Source organism: Ambystoma mexicanum, chromosome 6q, assembly GCF_040938575.1.
Source record: "Ambystoma mexicanum isolate Mex_15411 chromosome 6q, UKY_AmexF1_1, whole genome shotgun sequence".
In the NCBI taxonomy this organism is placed as follows: domain Eukaryota; kingdom Metazoa; phylum Chordata; class Amphibia; order Caudata; family Ambystomatidae; genus Ambystoma; species Ambystoma mexicanum.
This window is the reverse complement of record NC_090937.1, coordinates 996,303,534-996,325,602: the sequence shown is the minus strand read 5'-3', so window position 1 is coordinate 996,325,602 and position 22,069 is coordinate 996,303,534. Positions and strand designations below refer to the sequence as shown.

Below are 22,069 nucleotides of genomic sequence, written 5' to 3'. Positions count from 1 at the left end.
GTTAACCAGGTGCTCTACGATCCCATTCCGGACATAATCTGAATTAGTGAGTATGACTAGTTCGTGGAGTTGGTGTTCGACAGCAGTGAGGATGGCTTGATGCACAGCCATCAGCTCTGCCACTTGACTACTTCGGGGACAGATTTTGTACCCAGCGGAGGGTTCTGGGGCATCATTCACCCATACATACCCCACGCCGGCCACAAGTTCCTTTTCCCCGTTGTTGTCAACATTGTAGGAGCACCCATCCACATAGACAGTGGGCATTTCCTCACACTTGTCTCCTTCATAGACTTCTATGCCTCCATGTTGTCCTTGATTTTAAGACTTTCGTCCTCGAGACAGGTTTCTCTGGCACAATCATGCAAGTCAGCCAGACCTTGCGCGAGGGAACACTTCTTGTTTTGGACATATCTGACCTCCACAGGAAAGCCTTGCATTGACAGAATACAGGAAGTAATTCAGGAATTACTTACATTTCCTTCCCGGATTCTGTCACTTTCAAGATATTGCAAAGGTTGGTGTGGAGTCTCCACTATGATGTGTTCCCCCTGAATAAACAGGCGGTAATTCTTCAATGCCCACACCGTTGCCAGGAGTGCCTTCTCACAATCGTTGAATTTTTCCTACACAGAGGATAAATCTTACTCGCATAGGAGATTACTTTATTGGCCTTGTCATGCTCTTCATATAATACTGCAGTCAAGCATGTATTTGAGAACCCTGTCTCCAAGAAGAACTCCTTGTTTTTGACAGAGTAAGCTAGGCTAGGCGCTTGTGAGAGGCTTCTTTTGAATTGTCTTACTGCCTCGGCTTGTTCTGGACCCCACTCCAACTTGACCCCCCCTTCAACCGATGGAATAGGGGTCTCGTTATCTCTGCGTAGTCCTCAATGAACTTTTTGCTGTAATTAGTTAGTCCAAGGAGGCTCATTTCCCACAGAGTTCTGGGGTCTTTTATTTTCTCGAGTGCTTCTACTTTCTTTTCCTGGGGACAGAGACCTTCAGGAGTTATCTCATGCCCCAGGAAATTGACACGGGTCCTGGACCACTGTGCCTTTTCGAAAGAGTTTTGCTCTGGCAGCCCTCATCTGTGTCAGAACATGATGGATCTCCGCTATGTATTCCTCCAAAGTTGAGCTTTTGATTAGAACATCATCTACATGGGTGAAAGGGGTAACCTGACCTAAGTCGAGCATGGCCTTATGCAGAAAGATGTTAAATTCATTGCTGGAGTTGATGTATCCGAAGGGAGTCCGGGTCCAAGTGTACTGCTGCCTCCAGAAGGTAAAGGCCAGCTTGTATTGGTCCTCCATACTGACAGGTACAGTCCAGTACCCATTGGTCAGGTCAATGGCAGTGTATACCTTTGACCCCTGGATCTGCGCCAGCCCTTGATCAATGTAGGGAAGAGGCCATCGGGAAGTATGGACCCGTTTGTTGAGCTCCCTTAGGTCAGCACAGAGTCTCCACTGGCCGTTCAGTTTCAAAATCCCTGGCACCAGATTACTGAAGGTGCTGTGGACTGGACGAATTATCCCACAGGGCTCAAGGCTCTTAATTATTTTAGTAAGGGACTCCATTGTTGCAAGAGGCAAGCAATATTGTTTCACAAACACTGGAGTCATGCCAGGGTCCGTGGGAATTGTTGTTGTGTGGATGTCGATGCAACCACAGTCATATGAGTCCACTGCAAAGAGATCTTGAAAATCTAAGAAAACTTGTTTCAATTTTTGCTTTTGCTTCAGAGCCTCACAGGCATCAGCTAGGTTGATTCTCTCTTCAACCATCTGCCTGAAGCCTGGAAAGACTTCTGGTTTGGCTATCTCAGCGGCCTCCTCCAGCTGGGTGGAGAAGTCCCTGGTCAAAGTACTGACTTGGACTGATGCTTCAGGTGGGGAAGTCAGTCCTGGTGGACTTGAAAGATCACCTCATCCCTCCTGAAGTCACAGGTCACAACTTCCTCATCGTAAGGGCATGAAGAGTACACCAGGAAATTCCACCCATGCCGGCTGAAGATCCTGTCTAGTGTTGTGTCATTGTCGCTATCACTGTCAAAACAGTCATTTGGGATCAGTTTGTTACCTAAATCTATGGGAACATGTCGGTCATCAACCGCCATTCCAATAATGGTTCCTGCGCCCAGAGTGCTACTCTTTAGGTCGCTGTTATCCACCTCTATTGGAATGGTGTTGTGTTCTGTATTGACTAGTGGTATTGGGCGTACCCCAACCCTTGCTGTTTGAAATGAGCATTGAGATAAACATAGGCGTCAGGATTTTTCAGTTTCTGTCCTCTTTAAATGTTTACTTCCAGTAAGAATTGTGGGGTCCATTCTGGGATGGTGACGTCCTCTCCAATCTGAATTTCAACTGCATATGGCAGCAGTTGAGCTGACCGAAATGCTTTCTCTGAGTCAACAAAGTCCATGGGATTACCCGCTAATCGGGACCAGACTTTGAAGTTTATTAGGTTCAAACTAATGGCAAAGTGATTGAGAATGTCACTGCCTAAATAAAATGCAGCAGGGACTTCTCGCACGATCCAACAATTATGGACTATGCTCTTGTTGCCTATGGAAATTTTGAGCATACACCTGCTAGGCAGGAGATGTTTGGAATTGAGTGTTTCCAGGACCATTTCCCATTTGTCTTTCAATTTAAATGTGGAAATGGCTGGATCTTTTGGGAGTTTTCGGAACATGGCCTCACTGATGAAGCTCTTACCGTTGTTCATGCACACTCGGGCGAGAGAGTCCTTCCCCTCATTGTCTCTCTGTGCTTCCTGCCTAAATTGGGAGTATTGGGCCACTTTTAACATAGAGATGTGTGTGTAAATTTTCACAACCTTAGCATTAATACCTTTTGCATAAAACCACATATATTGCCATTCCTGTCAAAATTATATACACAGATTACATATTTTGAGTAGAGCATAGCAATCCAACTCTGAAAAGTGTGAGACATTGTTTTGCCTTTCTAATACTTTTTGGTAATTTTAAGTATAAACGATTCGGCCCTAAAATTCCATAACTTTATACACATGTGTGGATTAAAATAAGGGATGCAAGTATAAAAATGTGCATTGGCATCATGGATACTTTCCTTGTAATCCCTGATTCTTTGCCATTTCCATTTCCAAAGGGTCAGTGAATTGTACCATGTCTTAAATGAAAGCCCATAAAATCACTTTTAGACTGCAACATTTTGACATTTTTACAAAGTCTTGCTGCAGAGATACAAGTCTTTACCTTTTTATTCATAAGTAGTCTTTGGAAGCAAATGGCAGTCCTTTTTCGGTCACTGGGCCATGTTTTCTGTCTTCAGCTGCCACCAACTGTCATTTTCTCCGACCAAGGTGGGGGTTTCCCATCTGCATTGAAGGTTTATTGCCCCTTACCCACTTCACACTTCCTTCTCCTGGAAATCCCATTGTCAGTGGGTTCAGCCTAGACTAGATTCTGTCTAACCTAATAATTAATCACTGGGGTGTTAATATCTGCTGAGAGAGGCTCTCCTGTTGGTAGCAACCCCCCCTCCAAGCAGAAACCTATTTTTCTTATGGAACTTGCAAAATCCAGCCAATATGGTTTAACAGTTTTACTTTTTTATATTTGGTCCTGAAGCCAGCCAGTTGAATAAAATAACCCATGTATGTATTTTCCCCAGCAACAAACCCCTTCATATTGCTAGATAATGTTCAATAGGTTACAGGCATAGTAATAGTAAACAATGACAATGGCAGGGAAGAGATGGTACTAAGTGCGGGTGACCAGGGTTACATAGAGGTCACAGGTTGCAAAACAAGATAAGGCACATTACAACGAGAGAAGAGTTAAACAGATGATAAACAGTTCTTGTTGTCCAGCCAAGTCTTAGTATTGGCCCTGAAGGTCCAGAATGAAGGTTCTGTTCTAAGGTTGAGGGGTAAAGCATTCCATTGTTTGGCAGCTAGGACCGGGAAGCTAGAACCACCCACTTTTTTTAGGTTGAATTTGGGAATGGAGTGGCAATGCGAGTATACGGTTCTGGTTGGTCTATCTGATTGGCATTTGTTAAATTTAACAGCCAGGTACTTGGCGCTGAGTTCGATAGACACGTATGTGTGATGATCTGAGGGTAATTCTGTCTCAAACTGGGAGCCAATGTGCATTCTGTCTGAAGCTGCAGATGTGGGAGGAGCGAGGAATGCTTGGTGCTGCTCTTAAGGCATTGCTCTTAAGAACCTGAAGTTTGTTCAGGTTACGCTCAGAGGTGCCTAAGAAGAGGGTGTTGCAGTAATCGATTTTAGAAAGCACTAGTGCTCTAGCTAGGGTGATGAAGCTACTCGGTGAGAGGAAAGGCGTGCATTCATTGATCAGCTTGTTTGTGTAAGCAGTAGACGATGCAGTGGCATTCACTTGCTTTTTTAACGACAGAGTAGAATCCAAGTATACCACTAACAATTTAATTTCTTTGGCCAATTTGATTAGGTTTCCATCAATGATGATGGAAGAGTAACGTGGGTCTAATTTGTTTAGTCGTTGTTGGGACCCGACGAGCAGTAGCTCGGTTTCTCGTCATTGAGACATAAGCTGTGGTCTGCCAACCATGCCTTGATCTCCAGGTATAAGCCATTAATCAATTTAGAGTCCTCTTCGTAGCATCCTAATAGTGTGATGAGAACCTGGGTGTCATCCGCATAATTAGTGTATGTGACACACAGGTTGTCAAGGCGGTCAAACAGGAGCTTCATAAAGATATTGTAGAGGGTTGGCGACACGCATGATCCTTACGGCACACCGCAATAGATCAGGATCGGGTCAGTTGATGCCGCAGGAGAGAAGACCCTATTGATCCCGTCTCCACCAAGAAAGATATAGCAGCCTTGCTTTCGGAGATACATGGTATCCGGGCCACCATTGGGACTCGTATGGACGTTTTGGGCAAGCGGGTTGACAAAATTGACGGCAGATTGCAGAATCTGGAGAACAATCAAACCTCACTGGACATGATCGAACTTCATATGAACATGCAGCTCTCTGAACATGAAAGGAGTAAATCAGAGATTTCACTCAGAATGCCCGATTTTGAGAACGATGAAAGGCGGAATAGCCTCTGCTTCTTTGGGATCCATGAGAAGGAAGGGGAAATGAAAAAAGGGTTATCCACAAGGTTTTTAAGCTGTTTGGTGGAGACTCCACGGCTGAACCTACAATTGACAGAGCCCATCGGGTGGGTGGGGGAGCAAGGGGCCCTAGGTCGATGCTGGTCCGCTTCCACTACTATGTGGAGGAAATGAAGATTCTAGATAAGGCCAGGAAAGAGAGTCCGGTGTCATTGGGAGAATCTAAGATTACAGATTTTCAAGACTTGTCGGCCTTCATATTGGCGAGGCAGCAATCGTGCATCCCCTCACCAAATGGCTTAGTGAGAAGGGGGTTTGATATCGCTAGGGCTTCCCATTTTCAGTTTATTTTGAAAATGAGAGTCATAAATATAAGTTGGTTACAGAAGATGACATCCAGAGGATCATGGGCACGCTGATGGGTCGTTCAGGCGAGCAGCCTCAGGAGGACGATGATGCTCAGCCTGATGGGTTCCAAAACCAAGTTAAGGGGAGCAGGTGAAGTAGAAACCCATGCTCCAGAAAGTTAAACAAATTGAATATCCCCTGTTGCCCGGGATGACTCCTGAAAGATTTTAGCTTGGTTTGTTGACTGGCCTACGTAGCGGGTTTGGGAGAAGTACAATACTGGTTTTCTTATTGGGCATGTTTACTCTGGGTTTTGGATTGGAGTTACAGGGGTGGTTACAGGGGTGGTGGGGTGGCTGCAGTGTGTGGCCTCCTGCTGGTGTGTGTTATGGCATTTTAAATGTGCTCGTTTGCGACATATGACGTTATGGTTTACTGTTATGTGGGATAAACCGCAGCACTAGTGCGATGGGAAGGGAGGTTATTTTACAGTTTCTTTGCTCTGGGTGATCATGGTGACAACTCGTGGCCCTTTGGGGCTACACTGACGAGGTGAAGGGGGGAGCTCTTCAGAGGTTCATGTTAAGGGCTAAGGCCTGGTGTGCTGGCCTTTCCCTGGTGGTTCGGTCCAATGCCAGAGATGGTAACTGGGTGGGACTGGATGCCTTCGAGGAGTAGGGGGTGGCACTCATCGGGGAGGGGGAAGATAGGGTGGTGGGGAGATTGAAGTGGTTTATAGGTTCTTGACATGGGAGCTTGGGAAGCTTGGAGTTTACGTTTTCTGGAAGACAGGCCTTACGTGGCAGAAGGACAGTTGTTAGAGTGTGGGGGATTCAACGCTGCCTACTGGCTGAAGTGAATATTTATATGGTGGTGGGGTCCCTCAACATCCAGGTTCTCAATTCTCCTACTAAGCGATCTCTTGTGCTCAGAGAATATAAGCAAGCCAAGCTTGACCTGCTCCTCTTATAGGAACCCCATTGGACCAGGGAACCTCTTACGGGCTGAAGGCCAAGAGTATTGGGGGGACACTTCAGGCATTGGCCCAGGCCAAGAAGAAAGGGTTGCCCATTGCAGTGGCGTCCACACTCAGGTTTATAGTTCATGGTATCCTACGGGACCCAGAGGGAAGGTACATAGCGGTAAAGGGGTTGCTGAGGGGCAATTCGATCCTGTTGTGTCGGTCTATGGTCCGAATAAGGGCCAGATTTCGTTCTAGGATAAGCTCAAGGAGGAACTGAAGTTGTTTGTAGAGGGTCAATTGATAATTGGGGGCGACTTGAACATGGTCCTAGACCCACAGAGGGATAGGAGAAGGCCAGAGGGAGAAGGAGGCATCTCATGCTGACTGTGCACAATCCAGGAAGTTCCACAGCATCAATGCTGAGCTAGGGGGTTCTGACGCCCTAGAATTAAAAGCAGATGAGAAGCCCCCCTACACTTACTATTCACATGTCCACGACTCTTACTCTAGAATGTATAGTTATGGTTGATGCTGCCTTGAAGTGGTTTGTCGATTCTAATAGTGTGCCACCAGACCCGTGGTTGCATCACGATTTGGTACAGATGGTATTTGGAGAGGGGTGGACACGCAGGCCCCCTGGGAGGTGAATTGTGCAATGACCTGCTGCTGAAGGAGAATGTAGTAGTGGAGTTGCTTCACACCCATTTAAGGAGTATTGTGAGTTTAACGAAGAGGGAAATACCAGTCCTCGGTTCGTGAGGGAAGGGTTCAAGGCCACTATCAGGGGGGTGCTGATCGGGTTAGGGGTGCAGAAGAAGCGGGAGAAGGGCAAATAGGCAGATCAGTGATCAAAGTTAGGGAAACTTTGCCCACAGGGCACCCGGGGGGCGACCCACAACGGGCAACAAAGATGTGCTTGTATAGATCCCGATTGAAGAATTTGCTGATCCAGGACACGAAAAAGAAGTTAACTTTTCTGAAACAGAAATACCATGAGAAGGTAGAAGGGCAGATCAAATTCTGGCATGGGGCCTACGAGAGGCCCAAAAATCTAAATTGGTCACCAAAATTAAGGGCCCACAGGGAGAGGACCTCTTTGACTCTTTGAGGGGCAATAGGGGAAGAGTTTCAAAAGTTCTATGAGGCCCTGTATTCGTCAGAGTTCTCAGGGGATTTGGAGCCGATGTCTCGATTCCTTGGCTCTCTGCAGATGCTGGGTCTTTCTGACCTGGTGGTGGACAGCATGAATGACCCGATTACTCCGGAGGAGGTGGCCCTTATGATCAGGGGACTTGTGGCAGGGACTACTCTGGCAGATGATGTTTTTTCAGTCAAGTTCTGCAAGATATTTAGGCCTCGTCTGTCCCCTCACCTGGCCAAGATTTTTAATATGGTCTTGGAGGGTGGGGTATTGCTGGATTCTATGCTAAGGGCCATCATAGTGGTCATCCATAATACAGGGAGAGATCCGGGGGAAGTGTTTCTCATATATGCCTATATCGCTCCGTAATACGGTTGTAACGATCCTAGCTAGACTCCTGGGAAGGAGGCTTGAGGGAGCCCTCCCAACCATGCATCATGAGGACCAGGTTGGTTTTATCCAGGGGTGACAGGGGTCTGCCAGTATTAGAAAGACCATTGATTTGATGCATACTGCTCAAGGAGCAGACATGGATGCCGCAGTGCTCTCGTTAGACTTAGAGAAGGCGTTTAACCAGGTCGAATGGCAGTATATGTTCCAGGTACTGGAGAAATTTGGATTTGGACTACACATGCAGCAATTTATTGCAGCACTTTATCACTCCCTGGCGGCCTGGGTGCTTGTTAATGGGATTTTGAACACTCCTTTACCATTGCCCAGAGGGATGAGACATGTCTGTTCACTATCGCCCCTACTTTATGCTCTGTCCCTAGAGCCCCTTGCAATTGCGGTCCGTGATATCTCAAAGGTTAGGGGAATCCAGTCTGGGGGGGATGCCCTTTAAGCTGTCCCTATTTGCAGATGATATCTTGGCATATCTGGTGGATATCCACTCATCGGTGCCCACGCTTCTGTCCCCGATATCTACTTTTGGGTAGTTTTCAGGGTTTAAGATTAATGTACATAAATCCTGTATTATGCCAATTAGGCTTGAGGGCTCGGGTCTGGAGGATAGGGTTCAGTTTAAGGGCATTGGAGTCAAAAAAGGTAGACTTGACAAACCTAGGAGCAGAGCTCCCTAGAGATATGACAGCGCTGTTTTCCTTGAACTATACCCCTATGCTGGCGAAACTGATGACCGATTTGACCAGACGGGCCCCCGCGGTGCTCTCGTGGTATGGGAGGATGGTGTTGGTTAAGATGAATGTTCTTCCCCAGCTGTTTTACCTCTTTTTGAGTCTTCCCTCGGTGGTCCCTGAAGTGTAATTACAAGAGCTAAAGTCCTTGCTGTCTAGGTTTGTTTGGCAGAACAAAATTCCCAGAATTAAACATTCAATGTTGACATTATCCAGGGATTTGGGGGGGGGGATTCGCTTACCCTGATTTACAGGTCTTTTATAAGGCGGCTCAGAGATGACTTGGGCAACTTTAGGACCTTTCTCAAGGACACTGCGGCTCACCCAAAAAAGTTCACAGATTACTTGTGGTCACATCCGCTGGTGATTTCTACATTAGGAGTTCTCTGGTCCATGTGGAGGGAAAATTAAGATTAACGCTCAGCAGTCCTCCTAGCCATCCTCTCTTTCCTCTGAATGGGGGACCCCAATACACGTGGCTAGGCAGTGCTTTCATCATTCCCAGGTCTGGTCAGATAGTGGGTTGGAAAGGGCAGGCCAGCTGTTCGTAGGGGGGTCCTTCATAGACTATGAATCCTTGGCGGATGAGGTGCTAAAGGCTTTAATGATCGCCTTTGAATATCTCAGGTTAAGGGGCCTACTCACGGATGGGAGGTGGAAAGGTAATCTGTCAAGAGACCTGACTCACTTCAAGGGTGTCCTGGTGGCGAGGAGAGTCAGAAGGGAATCCTTTCACGTTTATACAGGGCTATGATTACGGTTGAGAGGGGTAACAGACAGGACTTCAAGCAGTGATGGGAGAACTGGCTTGGGGAGGGAATCCCGGAGGAGACATGGTCTTTAGGGTGGCTTTTCATGGAAACCCTTTACGTCAACTAAAGAGCATAATTTCAAAGTTCTGCGTGGGTGACATAGAGACCCAGTTAAGCTCGCTAGGATGTTCCAGTACTCCTCCCTGCTTTGTCGCCAGGCCTGTGGTCAGTGAGCCACTTGGTTCCGTATGTGGTGAATTTGTCCAGTGATCCAGATGTATTGGCCAGAGTTCTTGAGTTGGAGGAAGGCAGTAACAGGGGTCCTCCTAGAAACAGATCCCCTTCAGAATTTGTTAGGGGTCACACCCTAGGATAGTGATGAGGTTAAGAGCGGATAGGATTGGGCTGGCCAGACAGGGCAAATTTGGAAGAGAAACTCAAGGACATATATGCAATGAAGAAGCTAACGGCTATCGTTAACGACCATGTGGAACGTTTCAGGATGAGTGGGGTCCATTTATCAGGAAATTGGCATTGGGTTAAGTAGAGGAGAGGGGAAACATGGTGGGAGGGGTTGTGGGAGTGGTGTGTGGGTTTGGTTTGTGGGCTTTGGGAGAGGGTCAGAGGTGAGACCAGTTGCTTTAAGCATAAAGGCACATTATATATATATATATATATATACATATATATATATACACACATACAGGTGTACAGGTGTACATGTGTAGAGGTGGTTCACACCTTATCATGTCTGTCAATGTGGTTGTACTGATTGTTTTTCATCACAAGTTTCTGTTTGTCTACTGTCTAAAAAAGCAACCATTTCCTGAGTTTGGGGGATGGGGGTTTCAGTCTTTACTGTGGTGGTTTTGATACAAGTCATACATGCTGTAACTGAGTTATTTGACAAAATGAAAATAAAAATTAAGTTTAAAAAAGTCTTTAACCAAAAACATGGATAACTTCTGTCTGAGTTTAATTCTTGACTCTTCACATATGGTGTCAGGAGTGGGATCGGACTCAGTTGACACAAACTGGCGAACCCTCAGATTTGAGGAACTTAGCAACAGATATTCGATCCATCAGTGACTACACAACAGACTTATGTAGTAGCGGGGGAGAAATGATGCAACCTGGAGACTGAGTTTTAATATCAGCTGACTTGGTCCTTATTCCCTCATCAGGAACTTATATTAGACTTAACTCTTAGTCCGGCCTAGCTTGGTGGTATGGCTTAGACGTCTTAGCAGGCCTCATAGACCCGTGACTATAGAGGTGACATAAATGTCTTGGCTCAAAAGAACATGAAGGAGGCATATCAAGTGAAGGCAGGTGGAATGATAGCCCAGGGGATTCTGGAAAGGGCACCATTTTCTAAGAGAAAAGAATTGAAAAGTTCTAATTAAACTGAAAGGAGAACCAAAGGCTTTGGAGAGGCTGGCGTAGATTTCCCCACTAACTCAGAGGCAATGCCATCTAAAGCCACAGGCGAAGAAGCTGAAATTATCCCAGACATGGCATTTGCGAAATGGAATGATCCCTTGCTTGCACAACCTTTCCTTCAGGTGTTACTCAAAGAGTGAGGCAGAGGAAAAGGGGGATCCTTATTTTTTCTAAAAACTGAGCTATTATACAGGGGAGATGTTGTTCCTGATGGAACTCCTAGATCACAGATAATGGTACCCAAAAGTCACAACAAATAGTATTGGAGATTGCTCATTCCCATTTAACAGGAGGTCATTTAGGAACAGCTAAAACCCAAGCAGTTCTATTGGCAAGGTGTCTATGCCGATATGAAAAATGTCATGCTTACTTGCGCTTTATGCCAGAAAACCAGTTTCCAGATGTCCCCTCCATCCCCATTACAACCTTTACCAATCATTGATGTACACTTCTCGTGTATAGGCATGGACATAGTTGGGCCTGTTGAACCATCAAAACTAGGAAACTGATACAAGATGGTAATACTGAATTATGGAACTCAGTATCCTGAGCCTTCCCTTTACCCAAAAACACAACCCAGCAGATTCTTAAACATTTAATCCCATTTTTCTCACAAGTTGGGTTTCTGAGAGATGTCTTAACAGACCAGGGGTCTACTTTATGAGTAAACTTATGTCGGAAGTAAAGAAAGTTCTACAAGTAAAGACACTTAGAACTTCCATTTATCACCCCATGACTTATGGTTTAGTGGAACGGTTCAACAATACCATAAAACATATCTTAAACTAGCTGTAGCCGATGGTAAAATTGGAATGTTTTGACACCTTGGTCTCTCTTTGCCGTTTGAAAGACCGCACAATCCTCACCACGGTTCTCCCCATTTTAACTTTTATATGGCCAAGAGCCACAAGAAGTTCTTGACGTGTTACAGGAGACTTGGGAAGAGCAGGAAAATGCAGTCTTACACCTTTCCCAAAAAGCCCAACGATTGAAAGAACACATGGTCAAACTAATATGATCAAAGCCCAAGAACACCAGAAAGGCTACCATGACGAAAAACGTTACTCAGATCCTTTTCTACTGGACAAAAGGTCCTTGTTCGCCATCCTTCATCTGAGAATAAGATGTCCAAATGGCATGGTCCCTATGAAATAATAGAACAAGCAGGGACATATGATTATTGAGTATCACAACCTGACTGAAAAATTAAGCCTCATATATACCATATAACATCCTCAAGGAGTGAAGGGAAAATCTTGTTGCAAATACCACAGTAGTGTTAACCTGTCTATTATCTGACGAGTCAAATAGGAATACCCAGATTCCTTCCGACCTAACTCAAAACCGGAAGGAAGATCTGTTGGACCTCTTTGAATAATTCCCTGATGTCTTTAGAACTGAGCCAGGCAGGGGTAAAGGGGTATTTCATTATATACATACACCCCCAGGAAAGGACGGTCATTTAAAACTCTACAGAATGCCTGAATCTAGGAAAGATTTAATTGTAGAGGAAGTGTAAAGCATGCTGAGAGCCAATATCATCGAGCCATCTCAGAGCCATTGGTCCTCTCCGATAGTACTTGTTGTCAAACAAGATGAATTGTGGAGGTTCTGCATCGACTTTAGAAAGGTGAACGTCGCCTCCCAATTCAACTGCTACCCCATGTCAAAAATAGACAATCTCATTGATCGATTGGGTAACGTTGTTTTCCTCTCCATGTTTGATCTGACAAAAGGATACTGGCAAGTCCCTGGTAATCCAGGGGAAATGGAGAAAACAGCATTTTCCAAGCCCAGTTCAAGGTATTGCACTTTGGATGACACAGGGCTACGGCTACCTTTCAAAGGTTAATGGACCAAGTCCTCCGGCTTTATGCATCTTTCTGTGGGGCATACATTGATGATATAATCATCCACAGTAAGACGTGGGAAGACCACTTGCACCATTGATGCCTAGTCACTAGAGCATTGGGAAAAGCCAGGCTCACAGTCAATCCAAAGAAATATCACCTGGCACAATCAGCTGTCAAGTATCTTGGATTCTTTGTTGGCAATGGGCTAGTTGAACCCCAATTGGAAAAAGTAGAAACAGCCCAGAATACCCCATACCAAAAACAAAGAAAGATCTAAGGGCCTTTTGGGGTTTAGTAGGGTATTATAGACAATTCATCCCCAGTTACTCATCGATTGCGTCTTGCCTTAATGATAAACTCAAAAATTCAGAACCCCAGAGGGTAAAATGGAATGAAGATCAACTATGTTTTAATAAACTGAAGTACATTCTGTGTAGTGAACCTGTGTTGAAAGTGGAAGATTTCAACAAGGAACTAATTCTACAGGCGGATGCTTCACACATTGGTTTTGGGGTGGTTCTTTCATAAGATCACAGTGGTATTGAACACCTTATTCTTAACATTAGTAGAAAACGATTTCCCTGGGAAAAGAACTACGTAGTATTGAATTGGAGGCCTTGGCAATAACATGGGGGCTAACATACCTTAAATACTATCTCACAAGTAGAAAATTTAGACTGGTCACAGACCTTGCTCCATAAACATGGATGAGCCTCCGAAAAGATACCAATGCATGAATCATGCGTTGGTTCTTAGATTTACAGCCCTATTGTTCTACAGTGCAACACCGGAAAGGAAGAGAACAGGGCAATGTAGACTTCCTTTCCTGTTTTCCAATAGGTGCTGAGAGAACAAGCAGCATTAGGGGAAGGGTATGTGATGACTCCAATGGAGTCATCATTGATCTCTCGATGGAGTTCTCCTCCCATGTGGCCAGGGGATGGCAGCCGCTACCTGATCCTGACCCTGGGGGTGGCTATATGAGGGAGGATCACATGCGAAGAGACAACAGATAATCCTTCCATACCTAAAACCACTTTGGCCTATTGTCATTCATCTACAACTCCCCCTTTGGAGGATAGGGAGACATTTCCGCACATCAAATGAGCCAAACGTACAACATTGATCTATCTTGTAGGAATCACAAGACCGCCTTCTCCAGATCCATTTTTCAATCATCCAAAAATACCTTGCCATTTAAAACTGTTGAAAGTGATTATTCAAGCTTTGGAAATCAATCACCAACAATGTACTTCTTGTCCCAAAACCACTCAAGTATTGGGACAAAGAAGAAGGAAAGAGCAATGTGGAGGACGAGAAGCCGCAAGCCTAGTGAGCGCTCTAGTCTTTCCCGGCAGACACCCGTGCCCAGGAAATTTAAAGGACGGAAAGAAGAAGCTACAGGTTGCTGTTGGCGAGACAACGTTTCACCTCTCTGGTAAACTCGCAGGACCGAAAAGCAGAAGTAGGCATGGTTGACCTGGGCGGCAAACTAGCAAGGAAGAAGGGAGATGCTGACAGAGCGGGTCATGCTGCCAGGATGCAGGGAGTGAGGGAAGAATCCTGGGCATTTGCACACCACCACATGCAACCACTTTTTTACAGAAGCCTGAAGCAAAGCGGGCGAGTGGAAGAGACGTTGCGAGAAACAGAAAAACAAACAGGAAACAGCCACAAAGGGGAACCAGGCAGCGTACCTTCACCAAACAACCACAAACAAGCCTGAGAATGCCAAAAAGAGACGGTGAGTCAGCCCAAAGACTGTGGGGACCCTAGGGCATATCAGCAATCTCGCCAAATACCAAGAACAGTAACAAGAACCTCAGGAAAATAGAAAGGGAAGAGACTAACTGTAAAAAGGAAAAGAGAATGAACACTGTGTCCAAATGTGAATGCATGGAATGTAAATACATGGGAACTGCAAAGCGAAATGAATATCAAGAAGATATACTATCCAATCAAGTAAAGCTACAAGCATGGAAATGGTTAGAAAACCTGTATGAATACAAGAATCTCTGGATGGAGAATATACCAGGCAATTCCAAGTTTGTGAACACGAGAATCCCTGGCAGGAAAGTATACAAGGCAATTACAAGTGTGTAAGAACAAGAAGCCCTGGCAGGAAGGAGATTATACAGGCAATTACAATTGTGAAACGAGCAGAAGCCCTGGCAAGAGAGTATACCAGGCAATCACAAGTGTGTGAATTTGGCAGGAGAGTACAGCAGGCAATTATAGGTGTGTTGGGAACCAGAACGTCTAAGTAGAGGAATATCAGAACTGTGAGGAAAAGCCAAGTCCTGACAGAGGGATTTACAAAGCTAGAGAGCTTTAGTTCTGACAGTGCTATTGTGGGCCAAGAAAGACACAAGCAACTGTTGTATTCATTCAGACAAGGAGGTGAAGTGGCTATCATTGCGAAAAGCAAATTCAAACTCTTTCCCGCCCCTAGCACCTGCCAAGATTATGAAATCTTACACTTAAAATTACCCTCTTGGACCACTGCTGCACTAATTTGTTTCTCATTTACCATCCCCCTGTGGACATGCCAGGTTTTAATGAAGAGATATCCCAGATCCTGAGTGATTCTCTCGACCCAAATTGCTCTATACTCTTTCTGGGCGATTTATACCGCTGGTGAGTCAATAAGGCAGACAAAGCAGTCAGATCTGGAATGCTCTCTCAAAGCTATGGATTTCCAAGTCTGTAATAATGAACCTACCACAGACAAGAATAACATCCTGGACTGGGTGGCTGCACTGAATCTTATAGTACACTATGGGCTCCACCTCCCCTTGTATCTGGTTGGACCATTGAGTTTCAAGTTCGTTTCTAAGAAGATCTTACTAAAATCAATAACTTGTCTAAAAAAGTAATCAGCCGTAACTTTAAAAATGTACAGCCAGCTGACCTGGAAGAGTGCCTAATAGACATTAGGTCAGTACATCCGACATGGATATGGCGGAGAACCTGGTATCCACCTATAACAGCCTAATTACAGGACTACTTGATGGAAACTAAATCAGTAAGAGAGAATGTAGGCCACCAAAACTGGTTTGCTCCGGAACTTGTAACCTTAAAAAGACCAAAAGGAAACTAGAATATAAATGGCTGAAAAAAACCTTTAGAGGCTAACAAAATCGCCTGGAAAAATCACGAAAAACACTATAAAAACACCATTATAGCCACAAATAACTTCTTAGACAACCAAATCAAGGAAGCTCCTAATAATTCTAGGAAGCTGTACTAAATCTTAAAAACAATGGCGCTGTCCAGCTCTCAATCCTTTTTCACCATCACCCTAAGACTCTACGAATGTACAAACAGCCTTCGCTTCTAAAGTGGCAAAAGCATGTGATAAGATCAAAGTGACCTAGCTACCAGCCTTGCCAGAACTGATGTGGCTTATCCTCCTTCCACAATATCAGACATTCCTAAATTTAGTTTCTGCTCTGTTTCTCTTGCCACGATGGAGCGCCCAGCTTCCTTAACTTCCTGTACTGGGAAACATTATTCTCCCGAAACTCATTCTGGTGCATAAACAAATATTCACCCCGTTCCTGACCCGCCTAGTTAATGCATCCTTTTGAGATAATCATGTACCTGGGACCATCAAGGCTGTTTCAGTCACTCCCCTGATAACAAAACCAGGCCTTGATCCGAAGGTGGGCTCAAATCTATGACCTATTACTAACTCCAACTTTCTTCTGAAAGTTCTAGATAAAGTGGCCACCTCTGAGTTTCAACAGGCTCCTTCACAGCTGTCAGTCAGGGTTTATAACAGTACATAGTACTGAAACTGCTCTTATTCACTTGCAAACTCACATGCTAACCATCCTTGTTAAAGGGAAGACTGGCCTCCTTATCTTACTCGACCTTTCAGCAGCGTTTGGGCCTGGGCAACTGCAGTGATGACACAATGTCCTGGTTTGAATCCTTTTTGTCCCATCGCCAATCCAGCATTCACTGGGGGGACTCTTCGCCACTACCGGAACCCATCTGCTCCGGTGTCCACACGGGGCATGCATGTCTCCCACCCTTGTTACTATATCTACATCAAACCTCTCTGTACACTACTAGAAGAAAAACTGATTTTCCTTACTAACTATGCAGACGGCACACGACTTGTCATTGAGCTTAGTGGTAACTATGAGTCTAACAGGACCAATGTTGAAGATATATATCACCTGATAGAACAATGGATGACAAACAACTGGCTCTGCCATGGGGAAAAAAAAATGAGCTTTTGTTTTTCCAATCCAGTCGAGTAAGATCTAAATTACATCCGGATTATCAAAGCTTAAAGAATCAGAACAATGAGATCCATCTCCACAACAAGGTCAAAACACTTGGTGTCTATTTAGAACCCGCTCTAAATGCCGAGACTCAAGTTACAGAAATGCCCAGGACTTGTGCCTATTATCTCAGGCTTTTACGCAAAATCGGTCCCTTTCTGCCTGAGAACAACTGTGCCATAACAGCGAGGACTACAATTCTATCTCGCCTTGACTATTGTAATGCCTTGTTGGTCAGAGCCAAGAAGTCATGCCTTCAAAAATGTCAGCTAATCCAGAACGATGCAGTGCACATTATTAAAGGAATACTGAGGAGAGAACATATCTCCGAACACAAGAGGAATTTGTATTGGCTTCCGATTTGTGCACTAATCCATTTCAAGTTGGCTATGCTTGTTCACAGGTGTCTATACGGCCAGGCTCCTGCATATCTTAAATCTCTAGTATCCAGCTATACTACGGCCAGAACTCTCCACTCCTTTGACCTACCTCTGGTGAAATATGGAGGATTAAAATGAATGGACGAGGCAGATCCTTCTCTATCTGTGCGGCAAACACTTGGTACTTGTTTCCACTGAGTATTAGACAAGAGCGGACCCCCACTGCCTTCCGGGGGTCCATAAAAACATTTTTATTGGTGCAGAGCAGTGGTCTTCAAACTTTTTTGGCTGGGTCCCCCCCTGAGCAAAATTTGGGCAGGACGGGCCCCCCTAAAAATGCCAAATGACAGTATGTGTTGCGCACCATAACCTGCTCCCATCACAGTTGTTGTGCTCCCTCATCCCACTCCTACCCAGTCCCTGGGGTCTCCCCACCCCATCACACACCCTGGGCTCTCCCCAGCCTGTTCCCACCACTAACCCATGGTTACTGCACACCCCGCTCCCACCACAGTCGCTGGACTCCCCCCATCCTGTTCCCGACACAGTCCGAGGGCCAGTGGCTGTTTGTGAATTTTTTAAGTGGAGGGACATAACTATTTCCCCCAAAGATGATATAGCGACTGAGCGCAGTGCGGGAGCCTGAACCAATCAAGGGAGTTTGGGGGGTTTTCCCTCCTCGTGATTTTATTTTAAAATAATGGCTTAAAATGTTGCATTGTAGAGCATACTTTAAAAATAAATTGGTAAATAGCCAAACAGTTTGCAATCGGTGCTGGGGGGCCAAGGGGGAACACATGGTATTTTTGACTGGACATCTATGATAGAAATCCAGTAAATAAATACCATCCCTGTCCCCTGGGCTCCACAACGCCTCAGAGGGAGAGCTGATTTTGACAGGTGGGTAGGGGGATTGTGCAACAAAGGCATTTAGGCATTTTTAATTTTTTTTTAAAATGTATTTATATAGCGCCAACCGCCCGCAGGCTTCGGGGCGCTTACAATTAGACATATACAAAGCTCAAGAAGGAGCCAGAGTGAGGCGACGGGACGGAGACATATATATACCAGATAACTGAATCAGAGGGGCCAAGACTGGAGTTACTTGAAGAGCTCTGTCTTGAGTTTTTTGCGGAAGACCAGAAGATTGGGCTCCAATCTAAGGTGCTTTGGCAACTTGTTCCAATTGGAGGCTGCTCGGTTGGGGAAAGCTCTGCCCAAACCGAGTTTTTCTTGAATTTCAGGGGTGTTATGAGTCCATTTACTTCTGATCTTAATGCCCTGCGTGGGTGGTAAATCGTAAGTTTGGAATTCAAGTAGGCTGGTGCCTTGCCGTATAAGCACTTGTGAGTTAGGCACATAGACTTGAATTGTATACGATCTTCCAATCTCAGCCAATGAAGGTCTCGTCTAGCTTCACTAATGTGTTCACTTCTTGCTTTCTTTTTGACCATTCTGATCGCGTTGTTTTGGACCAGTTGGAATTTTTGGATGCTTTGCTTACTAGCTCCTACCAGGAGAGCATTACCGTAGTCCAGGCGTGACATGACGGTCACTCATGCTATTGTTTATTTCCTTTTGAGGAATTGTTGTGTGTTGGAATGTCAATGTGGTTACTGACCCACAGCTGGATGGAACCTGATTGATATGTGGCCACTCTTGTAGTTGTGTTTAATCTTGTTTAAGGCAATACTGTATTTAGATATGGTTGATGTTTTGGCTATGCCGCTACTCCTCAAGAAAGAGTTATTCCTTTTTTGCCCTCAGGTTCACAAAATTAATTCCCAGATTCATAGGTTTCTTACCTCTAGGCCTTTAGTACCACATAATGAGTCAGCCGATATCACCTCTATCTCAGTACCAGATCATGTTCCAGTTACACTTGCATCTCATTCATCCTTTGAAATTACCACTGAAAGTAAATTCCCGCAGCCCCTGCTCACTGTACTAGAAAGCATTTTTCTCAGTGTACTAAAATGTGAGTTTACACCTGTTGCTCTTAGTTGCGCACAAATCTTGAAAGAGCCTGCCAACTGATCCCTCCTCTTAAGCACTCTGATTTGTTGTCCAAGACTAAGAGTAAGGCATTTGTGTGATTTCTACCTAGCCAGAGTCATGCTAATAATCACACCACAAATAGATGGCTTGACGCTTCCCAAACTGACTTAAAATAGGGGACAATCACCCTTTTTTCAGGAAAGTAAATGTAATACCAACATATGTTGCTAAGTGACTTTATTCATCATCTAGAATTTACTATAAAGTATGGCGAGCGGGGCGATGCGGGTGACACCCCTGCAGCCCCCGGTTTATTTATTTTTTTTTTAAAACGGAAGGCTGCGGGGGTGTCCTCCCGCTCACTATACCATGACGTATAGTGAGCGGGGCGATGCAGGGACACCCCCGCAGCCCCCGTTTTTTTTTTAATGCTATCACCAAAGGTTCGAACTTTTGGTGTTCGAACCTTTGGTGGTAGCATTTTTACAACTTTTGGTCAATGCGACCATTTTCTTTTTAGGTAATTTCGACCTAAACCCAAAATTCATCCTACCCAATTGCTGTTTTGATGGAGATGCCTGATGGCTACTAGGATGTTAATTCATATATGATTGGAGTGTTGTATGATCTAGCCCTTTTAGAAGGAAGTTCTGTCACATGTTAGGAAGATTATTACAATTGACCTCCCATAGGTTCCCACTTGAGCAGTTCTCCCTCTAAATGAATTACACCTTGCCTGGTGGCTTTGCGAATAATCCCTGCAAACAAATTGAAATCTTCCAGCTCTCCCCCTTTAGTGGAATGGTGGGCATGGATGTGGCATGCACTAGCAATGGACAGGATATCTTCCTCGTTAGTGAATGCACTAACAAGGTTTCAAAAGGACGGGACCTCGTTTTTCAATTTCATAATAGCCAAGGATGGTTCTTTATTTTAATGCAACAAGTGTGCTCTATATTCGTAACATGATTTCTTTTATTTCCGTTTCCACATCCGTTTGACTGGGAATGTTCTCTTCTGGGAAGATACTCAAATTGAGGGTCTAATTTCAATTTCTGCTTTTCTCCCTCATGATTAGTCTGGACATTGAGGACTTTGCTTTTGAATGTATCTTGTTATATTGCCTGTGTTCTAACAAAAGTATTGTGTCCATTTAAAGTTTATTACTGATGGAATGACAATTCACCAATGTTTACTAGCAAGTCTGCATTAACGTTTGGAACAAAAAACTATTTGGCAACAGCAAGGACTTGCAACAGATGCCTGGAAGCACGTATCAGGAGAACATGCAATCCTGAAATGAAAATCTGAACAGGACAGTAGTGGAAAAGAAGAAGCTGTCATGGACACATGTATGGATGAACAGACCAATAGCTAGGTTACAAAAAAGCCATTAAAGAGCAGATCACGTCCAAAGATCAGAACAGATAAATACAATGAATATTACTCATGCCATGCAAACCAAGAAGCACATTGAAGTAGAGCACCAATAGGAAAAGCAAATATCAATATTCCTATACTATGGTTCCACGGGATTATGTCTTTCATGAAAATATAGTTCTCAATTACTTCTCAAATTATTCTTTCTGAATATTTTTGTTTTTTGTTTTAAATGCACTGCTTTGCAATAAGTTATTTTGATTAGGTAATTTGCGTTTCACTCCTTTTAATTTCTGTCTCTTCTGGACGTACATTTGTTTGGTATTTTTTAAAATTGTTTCGTTTTGTTACTCTTAATTTTTGTTTCGGTATCTGTTTGTAGGCTGTCCAAGTTTGGATTGGACCGCGTAACAGTCGGGGGAGGAAGATCAAGGATCTTATTTGACAATTAAAATAAATGAATTTAAGAGCAGAATAGCGCATGCGCAGTGTGGTTATTATCTCTGCTTAAATCAAGATTACAACATGCTCAACTATGAGGTAATAGCTATCATCAGCTCTGGCCTTCATTATGATTGCAGAGATCCATTATGCTTGTACAATTCAATTTGTGGATACATCCCTTACCTCCTTCACTGGGTTGGACGATAAGTCGAGCATCTCTAAGGAGGTGTTGCTGAGAAAATCAAAATCCTCTTTAGTCACTTGACTGATCCTATTTGAAGACAACCACAGTTGTTGAAGATTCAGCATTTGCTTCTGGGATCCCAATTTTCCAGATTGTAAATTATTGTGGGAGAGATCGAGCTGTCTTAAATTCTATACAGAAAAAAAAGAAAATACATATGAAAGGCACACCAAAATGTTCTACAGACCAGAAGTCAATACAAAAACAGCAGACATACAGTACATTTCCTAGTGCTGATATGAGAGTACAGAAGGTATCTGCTTCCAGTTGGTCCCATAAGGCTGCGGCCAAGCTCTTTTCAGACTTATTGCATTTCTGTTTCACTCGGCTGGTGCTTGAAAAACATAGGCTTTTAATTGGTCATTTGCATTTTAGCCTTTGCTCTTTGATGAATGCATTGCATTATGGCTTTCCTTTTTAAAAAAAATGTATTTGTGTTTTGGGTATAAAATACTGTAGACTCATTAAAAAGAGCAAACAAAGGAAATATAACTTTAACATACAAATATACCTATTTCTACTGCTTCCTCTAAGTACATTCTTATTTCATTGCACAGGTCATGCTATTAATTCTCCTTAATACCAT

General features: G+C 44.2%; 1 protein-coding gene across 2 annotated transcripts in view; it reads right to left on the bottom strand.

The window, feature by feature from the left end:
- Window positions 1-22,069, bottom strand: part of TLR3 (toll like receptor 3) — a 531,454-nt gene that overhangs the window by 198,994 nt on the left and 310,391 nt on the right. For both annotated transcript variants that reach the window (XM_069631540.1, XM_069631539.1), the window contains exon 3: window positions 21,423-21,614. In XM_069631540.1, coding sequence (XP_069487641.1) covers window positions 21,423-21,614 — 192 coding nt within the window. The remainder of the gene's footprint in view (window positions 1-21,422; window positions 21,615-22,069) is intronic.